General features: G+C 33.8%; 1 protein-coding gene across 3 annotated transcripts in view; it reads left to right on the top strand.

Annotated features, from left to right (window-relative positions):
* The first annotated feature begins 201 nt into the window (after window positions 1-201).
* The window catches only part of Suco (SUN domain containing ossification factor), a 56,880-nt gene continuing 32,099 nt past the window's right edge, over window positions 202-24,982 (top strand). The window contains exons 1-14 of one of the 3 annotated variants that reach the window (XM_017800192.2): window positions 202-310; window positions 2,331-2,441; window positions 4,940-5,094; window positions 6,271-6,408; window positions 6,829-6,979; window positions 10,834-10,957; window positions 11,959-12,083; window positions 13,004-13,071; window positions 16,750-16,857; window positions 18,668-18,773; window positions 20,476-20,496; window positions 20,930-20,985; window positions 21,886-21,977; window positions 22,798-22,863. In XM_017800192.2, the coding sequence (XP_017655681.1) occupies window positions 4,943-5,094; window positions 6,271-6,408; window positions 6,829-6,979; window positions 10,834-10,957; window positions 11,959-12,083; window positions 13,004-13,071; window positions 16,750-16,857; window positions 18,668-18,773; window positions 20,476-20,496; window positions 20,930-20,985; window positions 21,886-21,977; window positions 22,798-22,863 (1,207 nt within the window). In that variant the 5' untranslated portion in view covers window positions 202-310; window positions 2,331-2,441; window positions 4,940-4,942. Of the gene's footprint in view, window positions 311-2,330; window positions 2,442-4,939; window positions 5,095-6,270; window positions 6,409-6,828; window positions 6,980-10,833; window positions 10,958-11,946; window positions 12,084-13,003; window positions 13,072-16,749; window positions 16,858-18,667; window positions 18,774-20,475; window positions 20,497-20,929; window positions 20,986-21,885; window positions 21,978-22,797; window positions 22,864-24,982 lie in introns of all 3 variants that reach the window. The other 2 variants (XM_008841375.3, XM_029567490.1) reach the window with 2 other exon arrangements.

The raw sequence follows: 24,982 nt of genomic DNA, 5'->3' as shown, positions 1-24,982 counted from the left end.
TAATATTAATATTATGGTTTTTTCCCCCTAGGACATTGATGCTTTCAAGTCATTCTTTAACATATTAGATAGGAACTTGTCTTTTATTGTCTTATATTGAGACTCTTGGAAGGACTGTGTTTACTTGACAATTTCCTTTTTCTCTCCCTTTTTCTGGAACCCCATTTGTTTGTTGCTGCTGCTGCCGGGCCTTTGCAGGCTTCCCAGTTGGCACGTATGTTGCAAAGAGAGTTCTTCAGCTTCTACATCGTATTACTCTCAAGATGACAACTGTGCATTAGAAAATGAAGATACAGAGTTCCAAAGAAAGGTACCTTAAGTGCAGTTGCCATTTTAATCTATGTTTGGTTTCTAAGACTCTAAAGATGTTTAGAATGAAAATAACTTAAAAAATACTAGGCTAAAAATTTGGTAAAGATTTCTATCTTTCTTTGCTCTAATACAGGGAGTTATATAATCTTGACATTAAGAAAGCTCAATTATTTTTATGTTTATTTTTGTTGCTTGTATTTGGAATCAGAATTCCACACCTTGTTCTACAGTAGGAAATAAGAATGATGCTGGAGAGATAACTCAGTGGTTAAGAACACTGGATGTTCTTGCAGAAGATCTGGGTTTGAATCCCAGAACCCACATGGCAGCTAACAACTGTCTGTAACTCCAATCCCAGGGGATCCAACAGCCTCTTCTGACCTCTGTGGGCATTGCGTGACACGGGTGCACTTACCTAAATGCAGGCAATATACACATACACATAACACATAAAATAAAAATAATAAATAAAGTATTAAAAAAAGAATGATGCATATTGAATAAGAATTGTTCTCTTTGCTATAGTGAAATCTACTCTTAGAAATCAAAAGCTATTAGAAATAAGTATTGTGTGGAGAATTTGCAGTTGGAGCCTTTGTAGTTTCTTATGTGTTAATTAGGTACATGACTAGACATCAAAAAAACTGATAGTTTTGAAATTATAATTACATTTTTTCAAAGGATAAAAGTGAGTATTGACTATATTTGTCTTTTGCCTCCAATTTTACATATTTTATTTTCTTATTTTTAAAAATATGTTGTTCTTTTTATTTGATGTGTGTAAGTGTATTGCCTGCGTGTGTGTAAGTGTACCTGTGTTGCGCAATGCCCGCAGAGGTCAGAAGAGGGCATCACCCTGGAACTGAAGTTACAAGCAGTTGTTAGGTGCAGTGTGGGTGCTGGAAATTGAACCTGAGTCCTCTGTAAGAGCAGTCAGTGCTCTTAGCCACTGAGCCATCTCTTAAGCACAAACTTTATATATTTTAAATTACAGAAGTAACTTAGGCTGATTAGAAAACAATTTTATTTTTTTCTCATCCATGAAGAAACCATAGTTTACTGTTTCTTATGAAAATTTCAGATGTTTTTCTGTGGATATAGATATTTTTTATTTAAGAACACATTAATATTTTAATATCCATTAAAATGAAAATTGTTCTACAAATTGACTTTGTTCCTCCACTAAGGGTATATCTGCATCAGCTTTCCATGTTGATAGTTTTGCAGAATGGTTGCATTTTCATTTATCATATAGATATATCGTAATTTATTTTTTCCCTACTAATGAACTTTTGCACTGTTTTTCAACTGTATATATGGGTACCTGCATATGCACACTGTACATGTATGTATCAACACATATATTTACATTTACATATTTGGAGGTTTGAGACATGATATTTGGGCTGAATTTTTTTTTATTTTTTGAGTTTTATAGAATATTTTTCTGCGCTGGAAGATGTGAACATTTGAAAACTTGGCAAAATGTTCTTTTCTTTAAAACACACACACACACACACACCTCAGATTTTGCTTTCATCTACAGTCAGTAGGATAAAATCTAACTTCTTTGATGATTGAATACCATATGTTACAAAAATGAATGTGAACAAAGCATTAAGTGGGGAAAGCATTCTTCCAGTAAACATTTAGACACCTTGTATGTTCTATTAGATAGGCTCAGGTAAATAAAGATGAATATGAACTTCATTTTTATGAAATTTGTATCCTAGAAAACACATTTAAGAATATAAAGATATGAAAACTTTCAACTTCAATGTGTCAAAAGAGATGAAACAAAAATGTTTGTGTATAGTCATCATATGTTTATGGAAGTTTCACTTTGAATCTGACACATAGTGCTGGATGTCAGACTAAAATGGTGACTAAGCAATCAAATGAGGTTCTTCAGCCTGTGAAATTTACATGTGAAGTGTAGTGCCAAGGGGAGTAATACAGAGAAACACAAAGTAAACAGGTAAATAAAGTTTATCTGTCTTTTCTTTGTCACACTGGAGGATGAAAGAGAGGACCCTACTAATGTTGAATTACCAGGAAAATTGAATTCATATTTACCTATTCACCCAGAAGAAAATAAATTAAAAGATGACGACATTGTGGATACAAAAGTAAGCACGCTGTACTGCTTTTGCTTTTAATATACTTTCGTAAATTATTGCACAGGATTAAATGCCTTTGTTTACCATATTACGTTGTTAAATTTTCTATGCTCTGGAGTACCATGTAACAGACATAAACTTGTTTATCTGTTAATAGTAGTACTACTTTTCAAAAAATGCTAAGTTACAGTTTTAATAATAAATGTGACTATTTTAGTAGTAAAATTTGATGTAAGTCCTCATTTCTTCCTAGATTCCTCTTTGGCTCATTTTAATGTATCTTTTCTGATTTTTTTAGAAAACAGATTTATTTTTCTGACCTTATTTGTTTACAACAGAAAGTAGAATACAGTATTTTTGGTACCAGTGTTTTAATTTTGTGGAATTTGAGTTAATGAAATAGATTAAGATGTTTTTCCCATTTTTGGCATTCCAAGTATATTGTTTTCCATTTTATGCACCAGACTTTATGGAAAATACTAAAACCTTGAATAAATATACTGTTAACCTATCAGAGTGCTGAGGTGTCTGGAAATCATTTAATACCAGCATTGGCTAAAGGAACTAGAGATATTTGATCAAAGGACTTAAGAAAAAATAGAATATCTCAAATAATAAAATTAAACATTCATCTCAGAATGAGGGAGAATTTTTTTATTATTTAAGGAGATGTGTGTGTATTTTATTGGATTTTGGAGAATATCATACTAAAACTTATGTATAGAATAAAAAATGTGGGGCTTAGAGATGGTTCAGCGGTTAAGAACACTAGTTGTTCTTGCAGAAGACCCGGGTTTGAATCTCAGCACCCACATGGCAGATAACAACTGTCCGTAACTCCAGTCCTAGGGATTCCAACAGCCTCTTCTCACCTCTGCAGGCATTGTACAACACGGGTGCACTTACCTACATGTAGGCAATGTACACATACACATAAAAATAGATATAAAAATTTTTTAAAGTTTTTTTTAATGCTATTTAGCTCTTCTGATTACATATCTTGAAGTGTCTTGTCATTATTTTCTAGAATTTTTATCGTAGCATAATCTTTCTCAAATTCTTTGAAATTTTACAGAATCTTATATACCTGTGTAGCATAGTAGCCATTGAATCATTGGCTGTTGAGCATTTGAAATGTGGCCCATCCATTTGGCAATTTACTGCTTATTATATATAATAACCACCGTTTTTTACTTTTAATACATGTTGAAATAATACTAAAGTATTTGGTGATGTCCTTTCCTCAAGATCTTCCACCATAATAAATAACTCATTTATTCTTTCGTAAATTTTTCACAGTTAATAATTCTCCAAATGAGCATACTTTGCATTTAGTCGGCTCGGTCTTGTGCCTTCTTTTTGTTCTCTTACTCTCCTACCTTTTTTCAAGGCCACCTCTTTTAGTCTTTAATAGTCTGTGGCTTTTTTCATTTCCTTGAATTTAGTGTGAATTCCTTTCACTTGTTATTCATTTGTTAAACTTTCAGATGCGTTGTGTGCTAGACACTGGGAATATTAAAATCACGAGAATGTCGTCATTATTTAATCTATTTATAATATAATTGAAAACAAGAGGGAGACAAAAAAAAAACAGCATTTGCTATTATGGATGTTGTGGTAAATCCTGTACAAGGGAATAGTGGAGGCAGAGAATTGGCTAATTGAGGTTGATTTAGAGGAAAGAGCCACTAATAAAGACTTTCAGCTACGAGTAGAGGTTAGGTAAATTTCTCTTTGTGAGGGTGAGTGATCTATAAAGCTCAGGACTGAAAGAGAAGCAAGAATTTTTATAGCTTTGTTGTAGTACTTGTACGTATCTTTATATTGTTCTTTTTTGATACATATTTTTTCCATACACTTTAGGGATAAAAACTCTGTTGTATAGTTTTGTATATTTACATGGGATTTTTTTTTCAATATATATTTTTATTGAATTTTTGTGCATTTCGTGCACTACATCTTAATCATATTTAAGCCCTCCTCCCCATCATCACCCCCCCTATAGCCCTCCCACAGATTTCATGTGTTCTGTCATGTATGTTAAGGTCTTTTGCATCAAGTTTGTGTGCCCAGATGTCCCTCAGTATGAGTTCATAGAATATTTTAGCTTATACTAGTATCATTGTATACAAATAGAAGTACTTGTAAGACCTGATTCAAAATAGGAATAAAGAAAGGAGAAAGGGAGCAAACTGTTTCTGCTAATGTATGAAATGCCATAAAAAATATGTAGACCCTGTATTTTAATACAAAATATATTCCTTAGGGAAATAGTGTTGGAAGAAAGGAGGATTTCTTTAATTTATTTTTAAATGATTCTCTTTATTTCATGCTCAAGAATTAAACCCAGGAACCCAGGGTCTCATGCATATTAAACAAGTGCTTTATCATTGAACTTAGACTGTAAACACTGTATCTATACTCATTTTTCAGCTTTCTAGAAATTTGCCCATTAAAGGAAGTGATTAATTGATTTTAACATTTAATGTAACTATTTTTAAAAACAGAATATGGAATCAAAAAAGTTAAGTCCACCTGTGGTTGAAGCACTCCCTGCTGTTGATTTACATGGAGATTCTTCCTCTGTAGTTGTGGGCAGTGAAAACGTTGAAAATATTTCCAGTTCATCTACCTCAGAAACAACTCCAATCTCAGAGCTTAAGTAAGTCATTATAAGGGGAGTGGGAGAAGCAAAAACAACAGCAAAACCTTGCTAGTTAATGATAGAAATATGTCTTAGTAAGACAGTTTGTTACGTTTGATGTTTGGGCCAAGTAGCATAATTTATATCTGTTTTTTAATTTGTGTATTTTCAATGTAATCTTACAGTAAGTTTATCTGTTTAGCTGAGTAACTCAGTAAAGTTGGTTAGGTCGTGGCCATGAATCATTGCATAGCACAGAGGGTGTAAGGTTCTATTTAAGAAACATGGTGCTTTTTTGAATAACCTGTGTAGTTATCTTCCAGCAGTAATCTAGATAGCAAAGCGAAACATGTTCTCTCTTAATACTGTACTAAGCTGTTCTTTATTACATGGGTTGATATTAAGTATGAAAAGAATATTTAGCTGAGTAAGAATGAATATGTTGGTTAAAATTATTGTTGCTGTTTTTTTCTTTTAGCACAGTCACATTTTTAGATACTTGCCTTCCTCAAGAATGTAAGGGACTAAGCTGGTAAAGATGTGGATGTTACATTTGTCATTTAGGAATGTTTCTCAGTAAAGGAAAAGAGAATAGACTACATATTGAGAAAAATGTAAGACTAGATACTATTTCAGAAATGATTTGACTAGATACTATACATCTAAACAGCATGTTTCTGCTTTCCCATTAAATTAAAAATGATTGTTTAATGAGGCAGAGAAAAATATTGGAGAATTCCTTAGAACTTCAGTGAAAAGTCTTAAGATAATAGACGAATTTTGATGGTGTATGCAACTGTATTAGTAGATTTAATATACAAACATAAAGTTAGAGAAGATACATTTAGAATAAATAACTTAAAATTTTATTTTTATAAGAGCAAATATTTTGTTCTAAAATTTAGCAGTGTTTAGGGACACTAACAGATCAGTCAACAGTTGATTGTACATGACTTAAAATAAGTAGCCCAGGCTGGCTTTGAATTCTCTATCCTTCCTGCTTCAACCTCCCAGGTGCTCAGATTACAGGCATGTGCCACCATGCCTTTCTTAAAATAAGTGAATTATTAAAAACATTCTGTAGAACTGTAAAGCATATTTCTTTCTTTGGCTTAGGCTGTTTGATAAATCATTAATAACACTTTTAACTTATATTGGCTGTTAAATCATCAGGTTGTCTTTTTCTTTTTTTAGTGAAATAGAAAAATCTGGTATAGTATCTATAGCCAAGCCAAGTGAAACTGAGCAGTCTGAAGCTGACTGTGATGTTGGAGAGACTCCAGGTGTAGGTGTCCCAGTTGAACAGCCTTCTTTTGTCAGTCCACCTGAAACGTGAGTATGAGCAATTGTTTTTAGTGTATTTTTTTTTTTTTTTTGGTGGTTACTGCTGTTGTTTTATTATTTGTTGTTTTTATTTTTATTTTGACAGTATCTCGCTATATAGACTACCCAGGCTAACCTGGAACTTGAAGTATAACCCAGGCTAGCCTCAAACTCATGATCCACTTTCTTCACCCTCCCAAATGCTGGGATTACAGGCATATACCACCACATCTGGTTTGTGGTGTGATTCTGTAATAACTACAGTGTCATTCTACAGGGAAAGATTTGGTGCATGCTTCATTCTATTTTCTGATTGAAATTTTATCTTTGTGCTCCTGTCTTGGTTTTCTTTGTATATGATAATCATAACAGTTGGCATAAAACTTGTTACCCAACTAAAATTTAATACATTTTTTTTTAAATTTTAAGCCTTGTTGGCCAGCATATAGAAAATGTGTCATCTTCACATGGCAAAGAGAAAATAACAAGGTCGGAATTTGAGTCAAAAGTTTCAGTGCGTGAACAAGATGGTGATGATCCAAAATCTTCATTGAATGTGTCAGATAATTTAAAAAATGAGGTTAGTATATAACTGGCACTCCTACTCTATTATGTAATACATTTTTAGTGTTGGAATCTTGAATAAATTACTAACCATATTTATCATAAAATTAGGGATTAATTGTAGAACTGATATGATCTCTGCTTCCAGGTAGCAAGTGATTACTTGTTGATATTCTTTCTAGTATTTATATATAAAGTTTCATGTATGAATTCTCTTGATTACATATAACCACCAGGTTTTCTGCCACCATATTTGAGGCCACATACCTAATATTCTTACTTAAGCAGTTTTTTACAGCTATATAGATATCATGAATATTAAATTGAAGAACCTTCAGAATGTCATGTAATTCAGTAATATAAAGACAAATATGTGGTTCTCAACTGGGATTATTTTGTAGATACGTTTTAGTTTTTGTTATTTATATGTGAAGTACAACTAGATGAACTTGTACCTCAAAATGTTATTCTTAGAATAAAGACTGAGTTTAGCATAATGAAACAGTTTTCTTTACTTATTTTGAAGTATACGTTGACTTAGTGTCAAACGAGACCAATAAAAATGTTGTCAAGGAATTTTGTTAACCCAGCAGTTTAGGTTCCTATCAGGTAAGGAATAACTAAGTCAAAGAGATGAAGACCTTTTCATCAACTTAAAAGCAAATAAATTGAATCAAAGAGTAATTTGAATTGCTCAGCACAGCATCCATATTTATTCTTTTTAGTTTGGAGTATTCTGTTCTCCACTTTGTTTCTTTCAAAAAGTTTCAGTGAGTTTTCAGTGAAAACTAGCCTTCATTCTAGAGGTTTATACTATTCAGTATATTATGTCTGTGATGCTTCTTAGAAATACAGGTGTTCAGTGTTCTGTAGTCCAACATCTTGAAAGAACTAATTTTAGTTTTCCTAAATAAAACTAGATAAACTTGAAAACATGTCTGCTTAGGAGCTGTTTAAGTAGCAAATGTAAAATTGAAGCTTGGCAACCAGTTTCAACTAGTTTTTTCCTGGATTTGCTTGTTCTCCTTAACTATTTGCGGACTGAGGCTGCTCTTCAGTACCCAGGAGACTCAGATTATATGCTTGTTCCAATAAGCAAAAGAATGGAATTTTAATTAGATATATTCATTACCTCCTGAACAAATGAGTATCCCAGAAAAATTATTGATAATGAACACCTTATGAATATTGAATTCAAAATAATTCTGCCCAGTTAAGTTTATATGAGCTAGTTGACTTTCAGATGCAGATAGGTCTATATAGTATCTTTTAAAAAAGATTTACAGGACGTGGCCACACTTAAACACACTGCTTTATAAAGTAATTTTATTTGTAGATAGTACATTAGCAGTTGGTTTTATTGTTGGACCTGATGGTGCACACCTTAAATCCCAGAGATTGAGGCCAGCCTAGTCTACATAGCCAGTTGCAGGGCTGGGACTACAAGGAGACCGTGTGTGTGTGTGTGTGTGTGTGTGTGTGTGTGTGTGTGTATTTTTATTGTATTGTTTAGTTCTCTTGTTGAGAAGAGATTTGTTACCTGGAACTCCAAAGACTATGTGTGTGATGTTCTTTGTGGGTTGCTGCTGGTGGTAGTGGTATGTTTGTTTGGGCTTCATGTTTTGTTTAGCCATGTGAATTTTTATAATTATAATTTTTATAAAAATTCTGTAATTTTTTAATTTAGAAAATTAAATCAGCACTTATACAAATCTTCAGTATTTATTTTCTGCCTTTTTCTCTTTTAGGAGAAGGAGGGGCTGTGGTCTAGCTATGTAGCAGAGGCTGACCTTGAACTAAATATCTTCATGCCTCCATACCTCAGCCGCCTCAGTGTTGCTGGGAGTGCTGAGATTATATGCATGTGCCACCATTCTTGAAATTTTTCTTTTTATAGCCACAGACTTACTTCATAAATTATAGTGCTTTGGAAAACATTTGAAGATGGAAGTTGAAACTGACCTGCCAGTTTTCTAAAAGGGAGTTTTGGGAATGGTTCTTCTGCCTTTTAAAAAAGAGAAGCACAGGGAGAGAAGGAGATAAAACAGTGATTGAGATTTGTAAGAATTAATGTTCAAAACATGACCTTGTATAGTATAGCAAATATATACTGAAGGACACAGGTTATTTACCAGAGTTGGTTCTTTAAGCAGACTTTTAAAAAAATACTAATTATTTTTTGTGAGTGTGTGTGTGTGTGTGTGTGTGTGTCTGTGAGTGTGTGTGAGTGTATTGCTTCCATGTATGTAAGTGCACCCATGTCATGTCGTACAATGCCCACAGAGGTCAGAAAAGGGCATCTGATCTCCTGGAACTGGAGTTACAGATGATTGTTAGCTGCCTTGTGGGTGCTGGGAATGAAACCTAGGTCCTGCAAGAGCAGAAGTTACTCTGTCTTTGGGAAGAATCCTCAGATTGTGTGCCCTTTCTCAGTTATAGTCCTTTTCTCATCAGACATAGTACTATCATGTATTGGGTAGATTTCTGACAATTTCATTTTATTACTTCATTTCACTTATTTTGAAATAGTATGAAATGACAATTCTTGTCTTTAAATTTTTTATGAAGTATTGATTTTGGGATTTGTTACTTGTTGTTGCTTAGTTATAATTTATCCATTCTTCAATTAATGGATATTTTGTTGTTTGTGTTGTTTTGTTCTTTCTGAGACTGGGTCACCCTGTAGCCCCAGGCTGGCTTCCATCTCACAGAAATCTGCCTTCCCCTACCTGAATGCTGGCATTAAAGGTGTGTGCCACCATGCCTGGTGAATTAATGGATATTTCAAAATATTTTATTTTATTTTTTATTCTATGTGTATGAGCGTGTTGCTTGCTTGCTTGTAAGTGCACCCATGTGGTTTGGTGCCCTCAGCGGTCAGAAGAGGTCGTCAAGATTCCCCTGGAGCTGGAGTTAAGGTGGTCATTAGCTGCCATGTTGGTCCTGGGAATCCAGCCTGGCTCCTCCTAAGAGCAGCCAGTGCTCTTACCCTCTGGGTCATCTCCAGCCCCCAAATTCTTGAATATTTGTTTCTTCAGCAATTTGATATATTTCCCTTGTTTTATCAGTTATGCCACACTTTTCACAGACTGTTACACTTTACTTTCATCCCATTGATAAGATTTATGTCTCTGGGTTTCCTTGAATTCCATGATTATTACTGATTGCATTTCCTGTTTGCTGAATTATTTTTTCATTCCCCCTGTTACTTACTGATTTTTAAGCATTCTTTAGAGGCACTCTTGGTGGTGGAATGTGTTGGAAATATGTTACCATTGTGGCTTGTTTCATATAACTTTTCTTATTTTAAAATTTTCATGTATCTAGTGGACCAGGTTTCAAAAGATGGATTTTATGCATCTATTTCTTGTTAAATGATTTTGCTAACAGGAGTTACTAACATGGTTTTCTGCATTTTAAAATATCAAACCTTTTTATAATGAAAATTTTTTAAAAATCTACTTAAAATTTTTGTGTATATGATAAATTGTTACTGATTTTCTTAAAACAATATACTATATCTAAAGTTAGTTTCCTTTAATTGCTATTTTTAACTTAGATTTTTAAAAGTGATTGTACTACAAGAATAATCTACATATATATGCATAGAATTTGCTTAGGATATAACAGATTCTGTGTTTTTAAGTAACTTGTGTTTATATCACTAACATGTGAAAGCATATTTTATAATGCTTATACTTTCAGTTATTTTAAATGAACTTGAACTTTTAAACAAATCAAAAAATTTAAAATAGTATTCATCATTAAATTAAACTTACTAACTTTACAGAAACATTTGTACTTACCTTCACTATTAATTAATCTTACATGAAGGTTGAAGTCCCTGTTTTTCTTTGACATTTCTTTCAGAGCTCTGATTATACCAAACCAGGAGAAACTGACCCTGCATCTGTAGTAAACTCCAAAGATCCAGAAGATATACCAACATTTGATGAGTGGAAGAAGAAGGTCATGGAAGTAGAAAAAGAAAAAAGTAAGGAAGCCGAAATTTTTAAAATTATTATTTAAGGGGGCTTTGGGTGGTTTATTATTTTCTCCTTAAATGCTAAATTGAAATTTCTAAAAACTTAGCAAAGAAATTTACCACATTGCTGCTGATGAGCTGTGTCATTTAATATACAGTTTTAATTTTGATTAAAATCCATTCTTAGAGATTATCTACTTATGCTAAAATAAGAAGGGAGAGTAATGATTTTCATCTCAGTGTATAGAAAGAAGCTTGGAAATGGAAAGTCCTGAGTCAGAAAACTTTAAGATTTTAGTGCAGTAACAATGAGTTAAGAATTCTTGATATTCGAGTTAGATATAGAAAAATAATTCATTTTTAACATAAACCATATACACAATAACCTTTTATTCTCCCGAACAATCTTCATTTTATGTTATAATTTTAGAAAAACTTCAAGTAATGTGGATTTTTGGTCTTTATATGAGCTATTTTAAAGTAGTTGGGGTGAAGCATTTTGAACTACTATTTGTTTATTTTAAGATGGGGTTTATGTAGTCTTGGTTGGCCTTGATCTAACTGTATAATGTAGGCTGTCTGGCTTCAAATTCATGGCAGTCCTTGCACAACATCCTAAATGCTGAGATTACAGACCTGCACCACAGTGTTGGGCTTGAATTTCTCAAGTGTTTCTCTCTCTCTCTCTCTCTCTCTCTCTCTCTCTCTCTCTCTCTCTCTCTCTCTCTCCCCTCCCTCCTCTTTTTCCTTCCCTCCCTCCTCCTCCCCTCCTTCCCTGCCCCCCCCACTCTCTCTCTCTGTAGCCTTGACTGGCCTGAACTCAGAGATCCACCTGGTAAAGGTGTGCTCCACTATGCCTGATCGCTCATCTAGTTTTAAGCTGTATTCTTAGGTGTTAATAGCTGTTCCTCTCTAGATAACAGCCTATTACTTTTGAGATCATTGTGTTGGCAGGGGGTATTTTCAATCATAATCATCATATATATGTTTATAACAAGGTTTGTCCACAGGTCAGTCATTGCATCCCTCATCTAATGGAGGTCCACATGCCACCAAAAAGGTCCAGAAAAATCGAAATAATTATGCCTCAGTAGAATGTGGTGCCAAAATTTTGGCAGCTAATCCAGAAGCCAAGGTACTTAAAGGATAACTTGTTTAAAATAAAAAAGTAAATATAAGAAACTAGTGACTTTATTAAATACAGACATTGTATAATGGTAACTATATTTTAAAGTGAGTTATTTTTCTGTGTCACTAATAAATACAAGGTTATGCCTTTAAAGATCTTTTATTATGTCAGTTCTTGGTTATATTAGTTGGTCCATTGCAGCAGCATCTTTAACATTTAGAACTGTATGCAGTTTTTAAAAATTTACTATTTTATCTTTATGAATGTTTTGCCTATATGTATGTAAGTGTACCTATATCATGCACTACCTGTGGAGGCCAGAAGAGGGTGGTATCCCCTAGATCTGGAGTTAGGGATGGTTTTTAGTTGCCATGGTAGGTGCTGGGAACTGAACCTGGGTCCTCTGTAAGAGCAGCCAGTGCTCTTAACAGCAGAATCTTCTCTCTAGCCCCTTGTGTGTGTTTTTTAAAATAACTCATGGGAAACTCTTTTTCCTTTATAATAGACATTTTGAATTTTAAATGGACTAATTGATGAAAGACTAATTTAATGCAATAGCCTTAACTGGTAACTTTTATCCATTTGGAACTGAACCTGGGTCCTCTGTAAGAGCAGCCAGTGCTCTTAACAGCAGAATCTTCTCTCTAGCCCCTTGTGTGTGTTTTTTAAAATAACTCATGGGAAACTCTTTTTCCTTTATAATAGACATTTTGAATTTTAAATGGACTAATTGATGAAAGACTAATTTAATGCAATAGCCTTAACTGGTAACTTTTATCCATTTAGCTTTTTTTTTCCTCCATAATTAAATATTCCATCTTAGGTTGATTTAAAATCTAAAAAATATAGTAATCCTACACTCTTTTAGAATTGAAATGTATTTTCACTATTTTTCTTTAATATATTCTCTTTGCTCCTTAAAATAGAGCACTTCTGCTATTCTTATAGAGAATATGGACCTTTATATGTTGAATCCTTGCAGCACCAAAATTTGGTAAGTAACATAAAATTTTGCAAAGTGCATTCTCTATGTGTATATATTTATTAGGTTAGATTTAGATATATAATTTAATAAGCACATATGATTGATTACTGTTGATACCATACCAAAACTGAAGACAGAATTCTTTTCCTTTTAGGGACATAACAAAGCTTCAGTGATAAGCCTAGGCAAAATACTGCTGCAGAGGTTTTTAGAGAACAAGATATATAACTACAGGAGGGATTCTTAGAAGAGGTAATTTCTGAGCTGAATCTTGAGGGCCTCATAGGAATTGACAGATTAGGGAGGCACAGTGCTTTAAAAGAAGCATGTTTTCTGTGAGAAAACTGTATGTACAGCAATCTGAAACAGGTTTTAGGTGTGACCCCCCAAAAAAGGCATAATTAGAATCATGGCAGAAAATGAAGCCAGAGCATTAGTTTAGTTATAATCAGACCATCTGATGCCATGCATACCCAGTTTAACAATTTTTTTGTGTGTGTTCTTAGTATGCATGTATATGCATGTTTGCATTTCTGTGAGCATCCATGTGTGCTTATGTGGGTGGAGGCCTCAGGTTGACATCAGGTATCTTCTTTGATCAACCTCTTCCTTGTGTATTGAAGCAGCATCTCTCAGTTAACCCAGAGTTTGCTGATATGGCTAGTTAGCTGTCCAGCCTCCTTCAGGGATTCCCATGTACTAGAATTACAGGTGCCTGCAATGCCCGCCCAGCTTTTATATGGGTGCTGGTGATCCAAATTCTGGTCCTCACTTGCATGTTTAAAGACCACATTTGATAACATTGAAGTTAAGAAGTAACATTCTCTAATAGGCATTTAAAGAAAGCTTGTCCTCCAAGAATGGCCTACAACATAATACAGTTGAAGCAAAGAAACTAGATAGATAACTACTGTCATAGCCCAGGTCAGAAATCACAGCTTGTTAGCTAAAGTTTTGCAGGAAGAGAGGAATGTATCTGAAAGACATTTAATGAGGTAAAATCTATATCTCTTGGGCAGTACTTAGGTATACAAAAGAGAGAGACATCTAGGAACTACCTAGCATTTTGACTTCCCTGCTTTATTTGTGTGTGTGTGTGTGTGTGTGTGTGTGTGTGTGTGTGTGTGTGTGTGTGTATGTATGTGTATGTATTTGATTAGTGAATGATAAAGGAATCGGAATAGATTTATGGGAGAAAATAATATGCTAACAGTCTTATTATAAGATTGAATTGTTCAAAGGCTGCAGTTGAGGGAGCTACAGAGGTGGCTCAGCAGTTAAGAGCATTTGCTGCTTTGAGAGTTCCAGGGTTCAGTTTCCAGCACACACTTGGAGGCTCACAGCCATCTGTACCTCTAGTTCCAGGGGATCCAACACCCTCTTCTGCCCTCTGCAGGTATCTGGCGCACACATGGTAACATTTTGCCCAGGCAAAACATTCATGCATAAAATAGTTTTTATCTTTTTATTTATTTATTTGGTTGTTTTGTTGTTGTTACTGTTTATTTTGTTTTGTTTCGTTTTTGAGACAGCGTTTCCTGTAGCCCCAGCTGACTTGGAACTTGACTATATTGACCAGGCTGGCCTCGATCTCAGAGATCCACCAGCCTTCTCCCAAGTGCTGGGATTAGAGGCATGTGTTATTGTGCCTGGCTTTTAAATGTGTTTTTTTTTTTTTTTTTTTAATAAACAGTTGAGGCTAGGAATAGAGATGGCTCAGAGGTTAAGAGCACTTTACTGCTCTTGCAATACACTTGAATTCAGGTCCTGAACATACATGGCAGCTCACAGTCTACTGTAACTCCAGTGATACCTCTTCTAGGTGGGCTTCTGCATACATGTGCTGCGTATAAACTCAGGCAAGCACACATCGTACAACATAGAAAAAAGTTAAAGAAAATCACTGTCATGTTGATTTATTAGAATAATATGGACAAACATGTTTGTGTATATACCCATTTAATTTGAGGAGGGACTCTTTTAACTTTGAAGATAATATTTAAACTACAACTGGTTTCACTCATTTGGAAAATGGTTCGACTTGAAAATTAAGCAAACTACTGAAAGGATTTTACTAAGGGAAGGTCACATTGTCATTACTTGAATGTTGGGGATTGAACTCAGGTCCTCAGGCTTCTGCAGCTACCAAGTACACTGTCTCCCAGTCCCCTTTTTAGTGTCTTTTGATGAACCTTTTAAAACTTTGAATGTAGCTGAATTTATCTGTCTAATAATAGATTTTTTAAAATGTCATCTATCTTGAAATCTTTAAGATATTATCTTGCATTTTTCTTGTAGAACTTAAAACATTTTGTACTTCCCATTTAGGTTTTTAGTCTTTGGAATTGTTTTCTATATTGTGTGTAAGGAGGATTAATTTCTCTTTCCTGATTTTCCTGTTTAAATGATGTTTTATTCAATAACTCACACCCTTTCTTGACTTAAATACCTTTATCAAGAAGTTCCCTTCCATGCACAGGCTTATTTTGGAATTTATATTCTGTCTATTGGTCAATTTTTTATTATTTGTATTAACACCATAGTTTAGCTTTACAAATCTTAATCTGTGGTAGGGCAAGTTTTTGTGCTTCAGGATTATTTTTACTTTTCTTCTGCCTCTGCTTTGTTTTGTTTGTTTTTGTTTTGTTTTGTTTTGTTTTGTTTTGTGTTTTTTAAATAAACTGAGACTTCTTGAGTTGTGTGAATGACAGAATGCCATATGGGGATTTTGCTTGAAATTGTATTGAATCATTAAATGACTCAGATACTAAATTTTCTTACCAGTTTGTCTCTCTTGTCTTTAATACCTTTCAGTAACATTAACGTGTTTAACTTTTTTCCATAAAAGTATAATTTTATGTGAAATTATTCCTCAGCCCCTTTTTTGATTACTGTTGTAAATCTCTTTTAAAAAAATTTTTTTAATTTATTTTTATGTATGTGACTATTTGCCTTCATATATGTTTTGTATCCATGCATGCCATGCCAACGGAGGCCAGAAGAGGGTGCCCTGGAACTGAAGTTATGGACAATTGTTAGCGGCCATGTGGGTGCTCTTAACCAGCCCTGGTGCTCTTAACCAGCCCCAGACCTCTTCAAGAGAGGCCAGTGTCCTTAACTGCTGAACCATCTCTCCAGCCCAAAGATAATTTTTTAAGAGCGTATTGCTTAGCCAAAAGCTTTCATACATCATACAATTATATATAATCAAACTATTTTAATCTGTTTATACTATCACAGACTGTTTTTAATGAAGTCATTCTTTCTTCAGGAATATACTTTGTCATTAAGAAATCTGTCTTAAAATATGATAGGAGCAGCCAGGCTTGGTGGTGCACGCCTGTAGTCCCAGCACTTGGGAGGCAGAGGCAGGCAGATCTCTGTGAGTTCAAGGCCAGCCTGGTCTACATAGTGAGTTCCAGGACAGCTGGGGCTACAGGGAGACCCTGCTTCACAAAGACAAAAAAAAAAAAAAATGATAGGAGCAAAAATCATTATTACAGTTCTTTTCTTCCCATTAGTGGTATGCTTGTTGTGTTCTCAAAGGCATTCTACTCAATACTCGGGTTACAAATATTTCTTTGATACATTTTAGTAACTTTTAGTGGATATCTACTTTATAAAATAGTTATGTTTAATATGAAATGTTATTTTCTTTGGTTTATGTGTCTTATTTTCTTTTTGTAGGTTTGTAATTGAACTTTGTGAGCCAATTCAAGTGAAACAGTTTGATATTGCAAATTATGAATTATTTTCTTCTACTCCTAAAGATTTTCTAGTTTCTATCAGTGACAGGTAAATTCTAAAACTGGTTTCTGTAGAGTCCATGATAGAATTTCACAATAAAGTTTAAACAACATGTGCCACTCTGTTTTTATTTTAATACCAGGTTGTGATAACATTTATATTTAGGCTCTTGATAATCACTTGATTTTCATTAGCTCTTGCAAAACTTAAATCATCACAATCATATATTATTCCCTTATAAGCTGAAGGAACAGATAAAGGGAGTAAGTAATTTACCTAAGTCACATGATCTGTTGGTTGGGAGAAGTAAGATTCAAATCTACAATTGTTATGTGACTTCATAGTCCTTTTATTTGTTTATTTCATTTTGAAACAAGGTCTCCCTGTAGCCCTACCTGTCCTAGAACTTGGTATGTACCCCAGGCTGGCCTCGTTCTCACAGAGATTTCCCCCTCCTATGCCTCCTGAATGCTGGGATTAGAGGTATATGCCACCTTTGTCATTACCCCAATGGATCCACACATTTCTTTAAAACATATTAAAAGCATGCATGTATAAGTGCTTCATTTCATATCATGGTGTGTATTTTTGATGAAGCATTTTAAAAGCTTCCTTCTACTTCCATGATTATGGAAAAAATGAGCATATAAGGAATTTGAAAGAGAACTATGATCTGTTCCTGGCAACCAAAGATTACCATTCTTTCCTCTACATCTTTTATCCTAAAATGTGTATCTTTCTGCTTCTTGTAGTCTGAGAATATTTTCCCTTTTAAACATACCACTTTTAATTGGTGTCTAATATCTTTCCCACAACAGAGTGATTCCTTTGTTCCTTAAGTACATTAGCCTGCCAGTGATAAGCTGCATAGGATGTTTTGGATTCACTGTGCTTCCGTTATTGATTATTGAGATTTCTAGTGGTCTTTCTTCTTCCCCTTCACTATCATCATTGCATATGTACAGTTTTTAAAATCAGTTTCCAAAATTTCCTAAGAATTCCATGTTCTAGTTTGATACTAACCTTTTTTCAGATAACTTCTTTTACTTCAGGCTGGAATTTTTATGTGTTAGATGGGCATACCCAGCTCTGGAAAGTAAAGTATTCATATTTTTATAAGAAGAGAAACTCATTAGTTTGAATTCTTTAAATGCTACAAACAATAACAGGTTTAGCCTTTTTATTACATTTCTTTTTAGAGGAATCAGCTCTGTGAGATATATCAAATGTTTAAATATAGTAAAAGTTGGATTTTTTTTTTCCTAAGCCGCTTTCTTCTAGTGATTGTATTCATACATCATTCATCATGTACATCATCATCGATCAGCATGTTGACAGTATTGTCCTTTCTTCTTTCTTCCAATGTCTCTGGTTACTTTCTGTTTTAAAATATTTTATTATTTTTATTTTTATATGTATGAGTGTGTTGCCTGCATGTATTGTAAGTGAACCTGTGTGGTGCAGCATCCATGGAGGTCAGAAGAGGGTGTTGGATCCCCTGGAACTGGAGTTATAGATGGTTGCTAGCTGCCATGTGGGTGCTGGGAATGGAACCCAGGTCGTCTGCCAGAGCAGACAGTGCTCTTAATCACTGAGCCATCTCTCCAGCCCCTGCTTTCTGTTTTAAAACCTCTAGGGAACAACACTCCCAAATCCCTCAGAGTTGCTCTGATCCATTTTTTTGTCTTTTTCTTCTGTTTATGAATGTGACTTTTCAATTTATTCTTTCCTGATGAAGTAGAACTTGTCAATTAAAAAATTATATTAACTTAAGGGCCTGTTGTATTTAAATTAATAAATCAGTATACTTAACATGAGAGGAAAATATGTACCAGATCTGTTTATTCTTTTTTTTTAGATATCCTACAAGTAAATGGATTAAGCTGGGTACTTTTCATGGTAGAGATGAGCGGAATGTACAGAGTTTCCCACTAGATGAACAGATGTATGCAAAATATGTAAAGGTAATCTTTACGTATATAGGACTGTGTTCCATAATGAAAATATTTGCGTTAGTCACCCCACTCAGAAATGGAGTGGAAATTAAGAGGAAATTTACAGTGTAATATGATTTAATTAAGTAGTTCTTATTTGGATATATTATTTTATGAGACAGATGTTACTACAGCCTATTTGTATTGATAATCTAGGCTAACCTTTTATTTTTGGCTCTGATAAGATACCAACTTAGAACTCTTGTTTTTGAGTCTTGTTTTTGGTGTTGCCTTTGCTTTTACTTTAGTTTTGGTTTTGACACAGAGTCTTATGTAAGCCCACACTGACTTCAAACGCACCTGATCCTCCTCCACCTCCTGAGTTCTGGGATTACAAGCATGCGCCACCATGCCCAGCATGTTTTAGAGTCTATGTAAATTGTCATCTTCATAGTATTGTATTTTAATTTTGAAGCTCAAAGTTCTGATGCCATTGGAATCTTTTAAGTAGATCTGTTAAAATTTTCCCAGATCATCAATTTAGCTCTACTGTCCATTTATGTAGTATTATGACTTTTGTCTTTTTTTTATATTCAAGTGAAATATTAGATACAGTAAATATTCCCATTGCTTCCTCTACCAACTAGCTCTCAGTCTTGAGTTAAATTTAAATAATATATGAAAGTTTCTACAACTTTCTTTCCTACCCCCATTTTCCTTTAAAATAATGGCCACATCTTAAAGTACCACTGTGTTAATAATGACTTTTTGGAATTGCAGCATTTCTAATTTCTGCCCTTTCTTCTTTAAATTGTAGGAACTTATAGCTATTTAATTTTGTCTTCTGCGATGTTACTATCTCTTTTTAAAGCATGTATTAAATTGACTTTTAGAAATGGGTAAACTTGTAGTATTCTTAAATTCAGTGTGAACGTGCTAAATTCTATATTGAACATGCAGTTGATATTTTCAGTTTAAAAATTGCCCTATAAAATTACCTGAGTGTTTCTTTTACAGTGAGAGACTATATAAGATTTTTATCATTAGTTTTATTTAAAAAATACCTCTTCAGTAGAGAGGAGTCTTAAAACTATTCACTTGAAATTCTCGTTTTATATTAATAAATGCTGTGTGTGCACACACATCTGTTTGCCTGAGTTTTTCTATTCTAAAATACTTAAATGAAAATCTACAAATTAGTTTTTAATAACTAATATTTTGTAAGTGATGCAACTTTCACCTGTGTTAGTAATGCATGAAATAACAGAGTACCAAAATTTCATATGTTCCCTGAAACCAATTGTATACAGTATTTTAAACTGTAGAAAACATTTCATAATGAAATAATACATGTATCAATGTATAAATTCATCTGTAGATGTATACCTAACTGTAATATTTAATATAAGACATATTGTTTCTGAATACTATTCATTGGTTTTAGAATCCTTTCATATCTAACAGAAAATGACAGCCATGGGTTTAAAGATTATTTAATTGTATTAAGCATAAAGCTAATTTATTACAGTATTCAGGTTATACTTTCAAGTTGTTATAAAATAATTGAAATGTAGCTTTTCTGCAGAGAATTAAGAGTACTACAATGTTACACATCACAATACATTGCCTTCTATCCTTCATACCGTGGAGTTTGCAAATACTTAAGTTTCTTATGGCATGTTATCCAGACTCTGGGACTGATTTCTTTTTCTTTTCCTTTCTCTTGCTTCAGATGTTCATCAAGTACATAAAGGTTAGCAACCTTCTCTTTTGCAATATTGAGTAGCAGAACATGGCATATTAATGCATTACAACAAAGCAAAACTACAACTATTTATTTTGGGGAAATGAGAACTTTATTTTTAGAAGCAAAATACAATGCCATAATGAGGGGGCTGGAGAGATGCTCAGTGGTTAAGAGCATTGGCTGCTCTGACAGAGGACCTGGATTCAGTTCCCAGGACCCACATGGTAGCTAACAGTCTGTAATTCCAGTGCCCTCATCTGGTGTCCAGTGGCATTGCATAACATGGACGCACTTATATGTAGCAGGCAAAACACTCATACATATAAAATAAAAATAAATACTTCAAAAAAATTAGAAATACTCTAATGAAAAGACTGAGTATTTGTTAACCTTACAGGTGCCCTGCTGGTCTCCCATTTTGTGTACTTTTATTTTTCAGGTTGAGTTAGTATCACATTTTGGATCAGAACACTTTTGTCCTTTAAGCCTAATAAGGTAATACAGAACAAAAAGTATGTACTATTTTTTGCAAGTGATATGCACCAGTCTTAATGTTTTTAAAGTGAATTTAAGACTGTAGAAATATAAACTATTAAGCCTTTGTTTCTCTTGAAAATGCTTTAGAAAAATAATAAGATTAGTCTCTAAAAATTAAACCTTATTTTTTTAATGTGTTTGATTTAGCTTACTTTCTCTTTTCCTGTGTTGGTAATAATGGAATCACTTTAGATTGGTGTAGATGCCCACTGCAGTGACTGTTCCCAAAAAACTGAAGTCAGTCCAGGAGACCCTTGGCTTGTAGCAGCTCAAAAGTACTTTCACTGCCCTCCTGAGAGTCTTTATTGGAAGCTCTGCATTTGACATTCACAGAGTTTACATATGATAAGTGTTCAAGCACAGTGTGGCCAAGGCCAAGGCCATTGGTCCAGTAACAGACCTCCTTTGATGTATGCAGAAGCAGAGGCAACAGCCTGTCCCTGCATTCCAGAGACATCCATCTAATCTGTTTCTCTGTTTCCTGAGAGCAGACTACCTCCTCCTTAAGCCTCTACATCAACAAAGTTCAAGAAGTCTGTTAACTCTTTCTAAACCAAGAACCAGGAGCCTGTTAATTATTAGTGAGCAGAGCACTATTGTCCTTAGGGGACAAGGGAGGTCACTACAGATTGGTAGAAAAATTTGATCATTATGTTTCTAAATGCTTTAAGGGAGTTGTATTTTAATTGAAGCAGTGGATGACTAAAATGTAAGAAGTAGCTGCTATGTTGGATCCAAAAGTTCAGTGGCTCTTAAAATGTGACCAAAGTTAATGTTTGTGACATTTCTATTGATGTAGTGTGATAGATGTGACTTAGTAACTTTTGTTTTAATGAATATCTGTAATGAAATTACTAGGGTATTTGGTACTAGCATGGTGGAAGAATATGAAGAAATTGCTGATTCTCAGTATCAGTCAGAACGCCAAGAGCTATTTGATGAGGACTATGGTAAGTGATTTTAAATAGGTGACTATTGGGATTTTTCTTTTCTTTTCTTTTTGTAGCCTAATAGTAATGGGTGAGTCATGGATGGCTTAAAATCAATTATTGTCACTTTAGTTTATTTCTTTCTTTTTTTTTTTTAGCTCTCAGAGCCAAAATTCTCTTAAGTGAATCTTTAGTATAAATGCTTTGTAATGTACATTGTTTTCTAGATTTACCAGTCAGTTATTTGTAACTGGAACTCTCTTTTGTAACATCAGTACTATAGATTATGATTATATCTCTATGCTGGACCCAAGACCCTATTAAACTGTTAAAGTGAAACCATAGAAAGGAGCATTAATTGCTTTGATTTGCCTTGAGCCTAGGGGCAAGCACATGAAGACCTGAGTATTTGAGAAACTCCTGCGAACTGAAAGAGTAGAGGACAGTTTTATATTCTGTTCATTTTGTTAAATCATATCCTTATTTTTAAAATAATTTAAACCATAACTTGAATAATCTAAATTTTGTCATTTTCCCATTAAAAAATATGACGATATTTGCTAAGGGTTAGGAAAGTATATGGAAAGTTTGACTCAAAGTATTATAAATGTGGCTAAAACTTTGCTAAGGATTACATTTATTTTCCTTTTGCTAAGGATACATTTCTTTTGTTTTACATCTGTTAAATTTCTTTTGAATCCCATTTTCTTTTTTGTGAACATGGTTTAGGTGTATAATACTTTTAAATGTTTTAAACATCAGTTTACTGACAAGACAAACTTAAATGTTGTTAGTGGACCTAATTCTCATCAAAATTACTTTTATTTTCCTCTTTGAACAGATTATCCATTGGATTATAATACTGTGGAGGAGAAATCTTCAAAAAATCTTCTTGGTTCCGCTACAAGTGAGTATTTTCAGACTTCCTATTTATATTATTACTATTAAAATGATTTTCTTTCCTTTTTTTTTTTTTCCCATTCTGACACAGGTCATTTTGTTCTTGTATAGTTTAAGATGCTTCTACTCCCGATATCAAACTGTATTAACTTTAGAAAAGTAGTTATGTGGAAATGAATAGGAGAAAAGAAAGAAAAAAATGTCAGCATAAAATAAAAAGTGCTTCTTAGACTAATGAAACACTCAAATTTGGAGACAGTCTGCGAAAAAGGGCTGTGAATTTATTTGGGGAAAAATTAAGGAGGTAGTACATCGGTAAAATTGTTGTGAATGAAGATTTATTAATTTGTGCTTCTTGGTTAGTTTTCTGTTTAACTACAAAATAAAGAAAAGCTGGGCTGGAGACATGGCTCAGCAGTTAAGAGCACAGACTGCTCTTACAGAGGACCTGGGTTTGATTCCCAGCACTCACATGGCAGCTAACAATGGTTCATAACTTCAGTTTCAGGAATCCAGTGTCTCTTCTGACTTCTGTGGGCATTGCATGACACGAGCGCACTTACATGCAAGCAAAACACTCAGACACATAAAATAAAAATAATAAAATATTAACATATGTAAGCTGTTTATGCTCATACTAATTCATACCAGTAATAGTAATAATGTAGTCTATTTTTAAAAAAAATGGTTTTTTGAGACAGGGTCTCCCTGTAATAAGGCTGGCCTTGATCTCATAGAGATCTACCTGCCTCTGCCTCCTGAGTTCTGGGATTAAAGGAATGCACCACCACACCCAGCATTAATGTAGTCTTTTTTTTTTTTAACTTTTACAAAAACTTTATTGAGAATTTCATACCTGTATATAAGGTATTCTGATCAAATCCATGCCCACTCAGTCTTGGAAGACAAAAGAAAAATGAGGAAGAACCCAATAGAGGGATACTTTTGGAAGCCCTTGTCAAGAAATAATACAGTCTTTTAAACTAAAGAAATGATGAAGATGCCTACCTAGGGGTTCAATTTGTTTTCCTTCGGAGTTAGTATGTAAACCTAGTGGTAAGCTAGTCAGAGACACAGAGAAAGAACTCTGCTTGATGAGCACATTATTTTTGCTGTTAGAGTATGCATAGGTATATGTTAATGCTATTTTATTTTGGGTTAGTCTTGAAAAGTATAAAACTTAACTAGCTAGGAGTGTTCTTTGTTACTTGGAGATTACTAGCTGAATAATTAGAGATTATACTGTGTCTACTTGGGTAGATATAGCCGTATATGTGGAGTTAAGAGTCACTTCTCTTTTCATCTTCCCTTTTCTCCTTCTATGCCTTTTCTTCTCCAAAGAGGATTGTGAACTTTAGCATTTCCTAGGCATGAGAATAAGAGTATTAAAAATGCCTGAAGAAAGAGAACCCTTTTGTGCAGTGTTCGTTTCACACTCGTTCAGTATATTTTGTTTATATTCATTTAATTTGTGTGTATGTGTGTGTGTGTGTGTGTGTGTGTGTGTGTGTGTGTGTGTGTTACTGAGAATTAAAACCCAGTTCCTCACACTTTAGGCAAGAGCTATAACCTTAGCCTCTGTTGCTAACTTTTGACTTTTTAGATCTGAACACTTGCTTTAAAATAGGATCCCCTATTATTGTATTCACTGCAGCAATTGTAGTATTCTTAAATTTATATTTATTCTCTGTGTTGTATAATAGTCATTATTCTTAATTAAGCTAAACTGAAATAGTTCTGAGAAATTTTTTTTTTTTGATGGGATTAGAAGATTAGAGTAAAACATCTGTACCTTCTGGTGGTTACCAGAAAGGAGAGGGCTCCTTAGGGAGGTAAGTAGTGGCTTACCATAGGTTTGGATAAGGGAAAATCCTATTAATAATACTCTAGGTTTTACTTTTCTTTCTTCCTATCAAATTAGTTCCAAAATGCCATTAAAATCTAACTATATGTCAGTGTAAGACATTTCCCTGCTTGTAAGCTATTCTCTGACCATATATATTCATTCTCTGACCGTATATAAAAATATATATATATATATTTTTTTTTAGAAGAAGCATTTCATTACAGCTCTAACATACTCAATAAGAGTTTCCAGAGCAAAGATACACCTCTTTGAAAAGTGG

Source organism: Nannospalax galili, unplaced genomic scaffold (assembly GCF_000622305.1).
Source record: "Nannospalax galili isolate Female #2095 unplaced genomic scaffold, S.galili_v1.0 scaffold1361, whole genome shotgun sequence".
NCBI lineage: Eukaryota > Metazoa > Chordata > Mammalia > Rodentia > Spalacidae > Nannospalax > Nannospalax galili.
The sequence above is the reverse complement of the archived record's forward strand: the minus strand, read 5'-3'. Positions and strand labels throughout refer to the sequence as shown.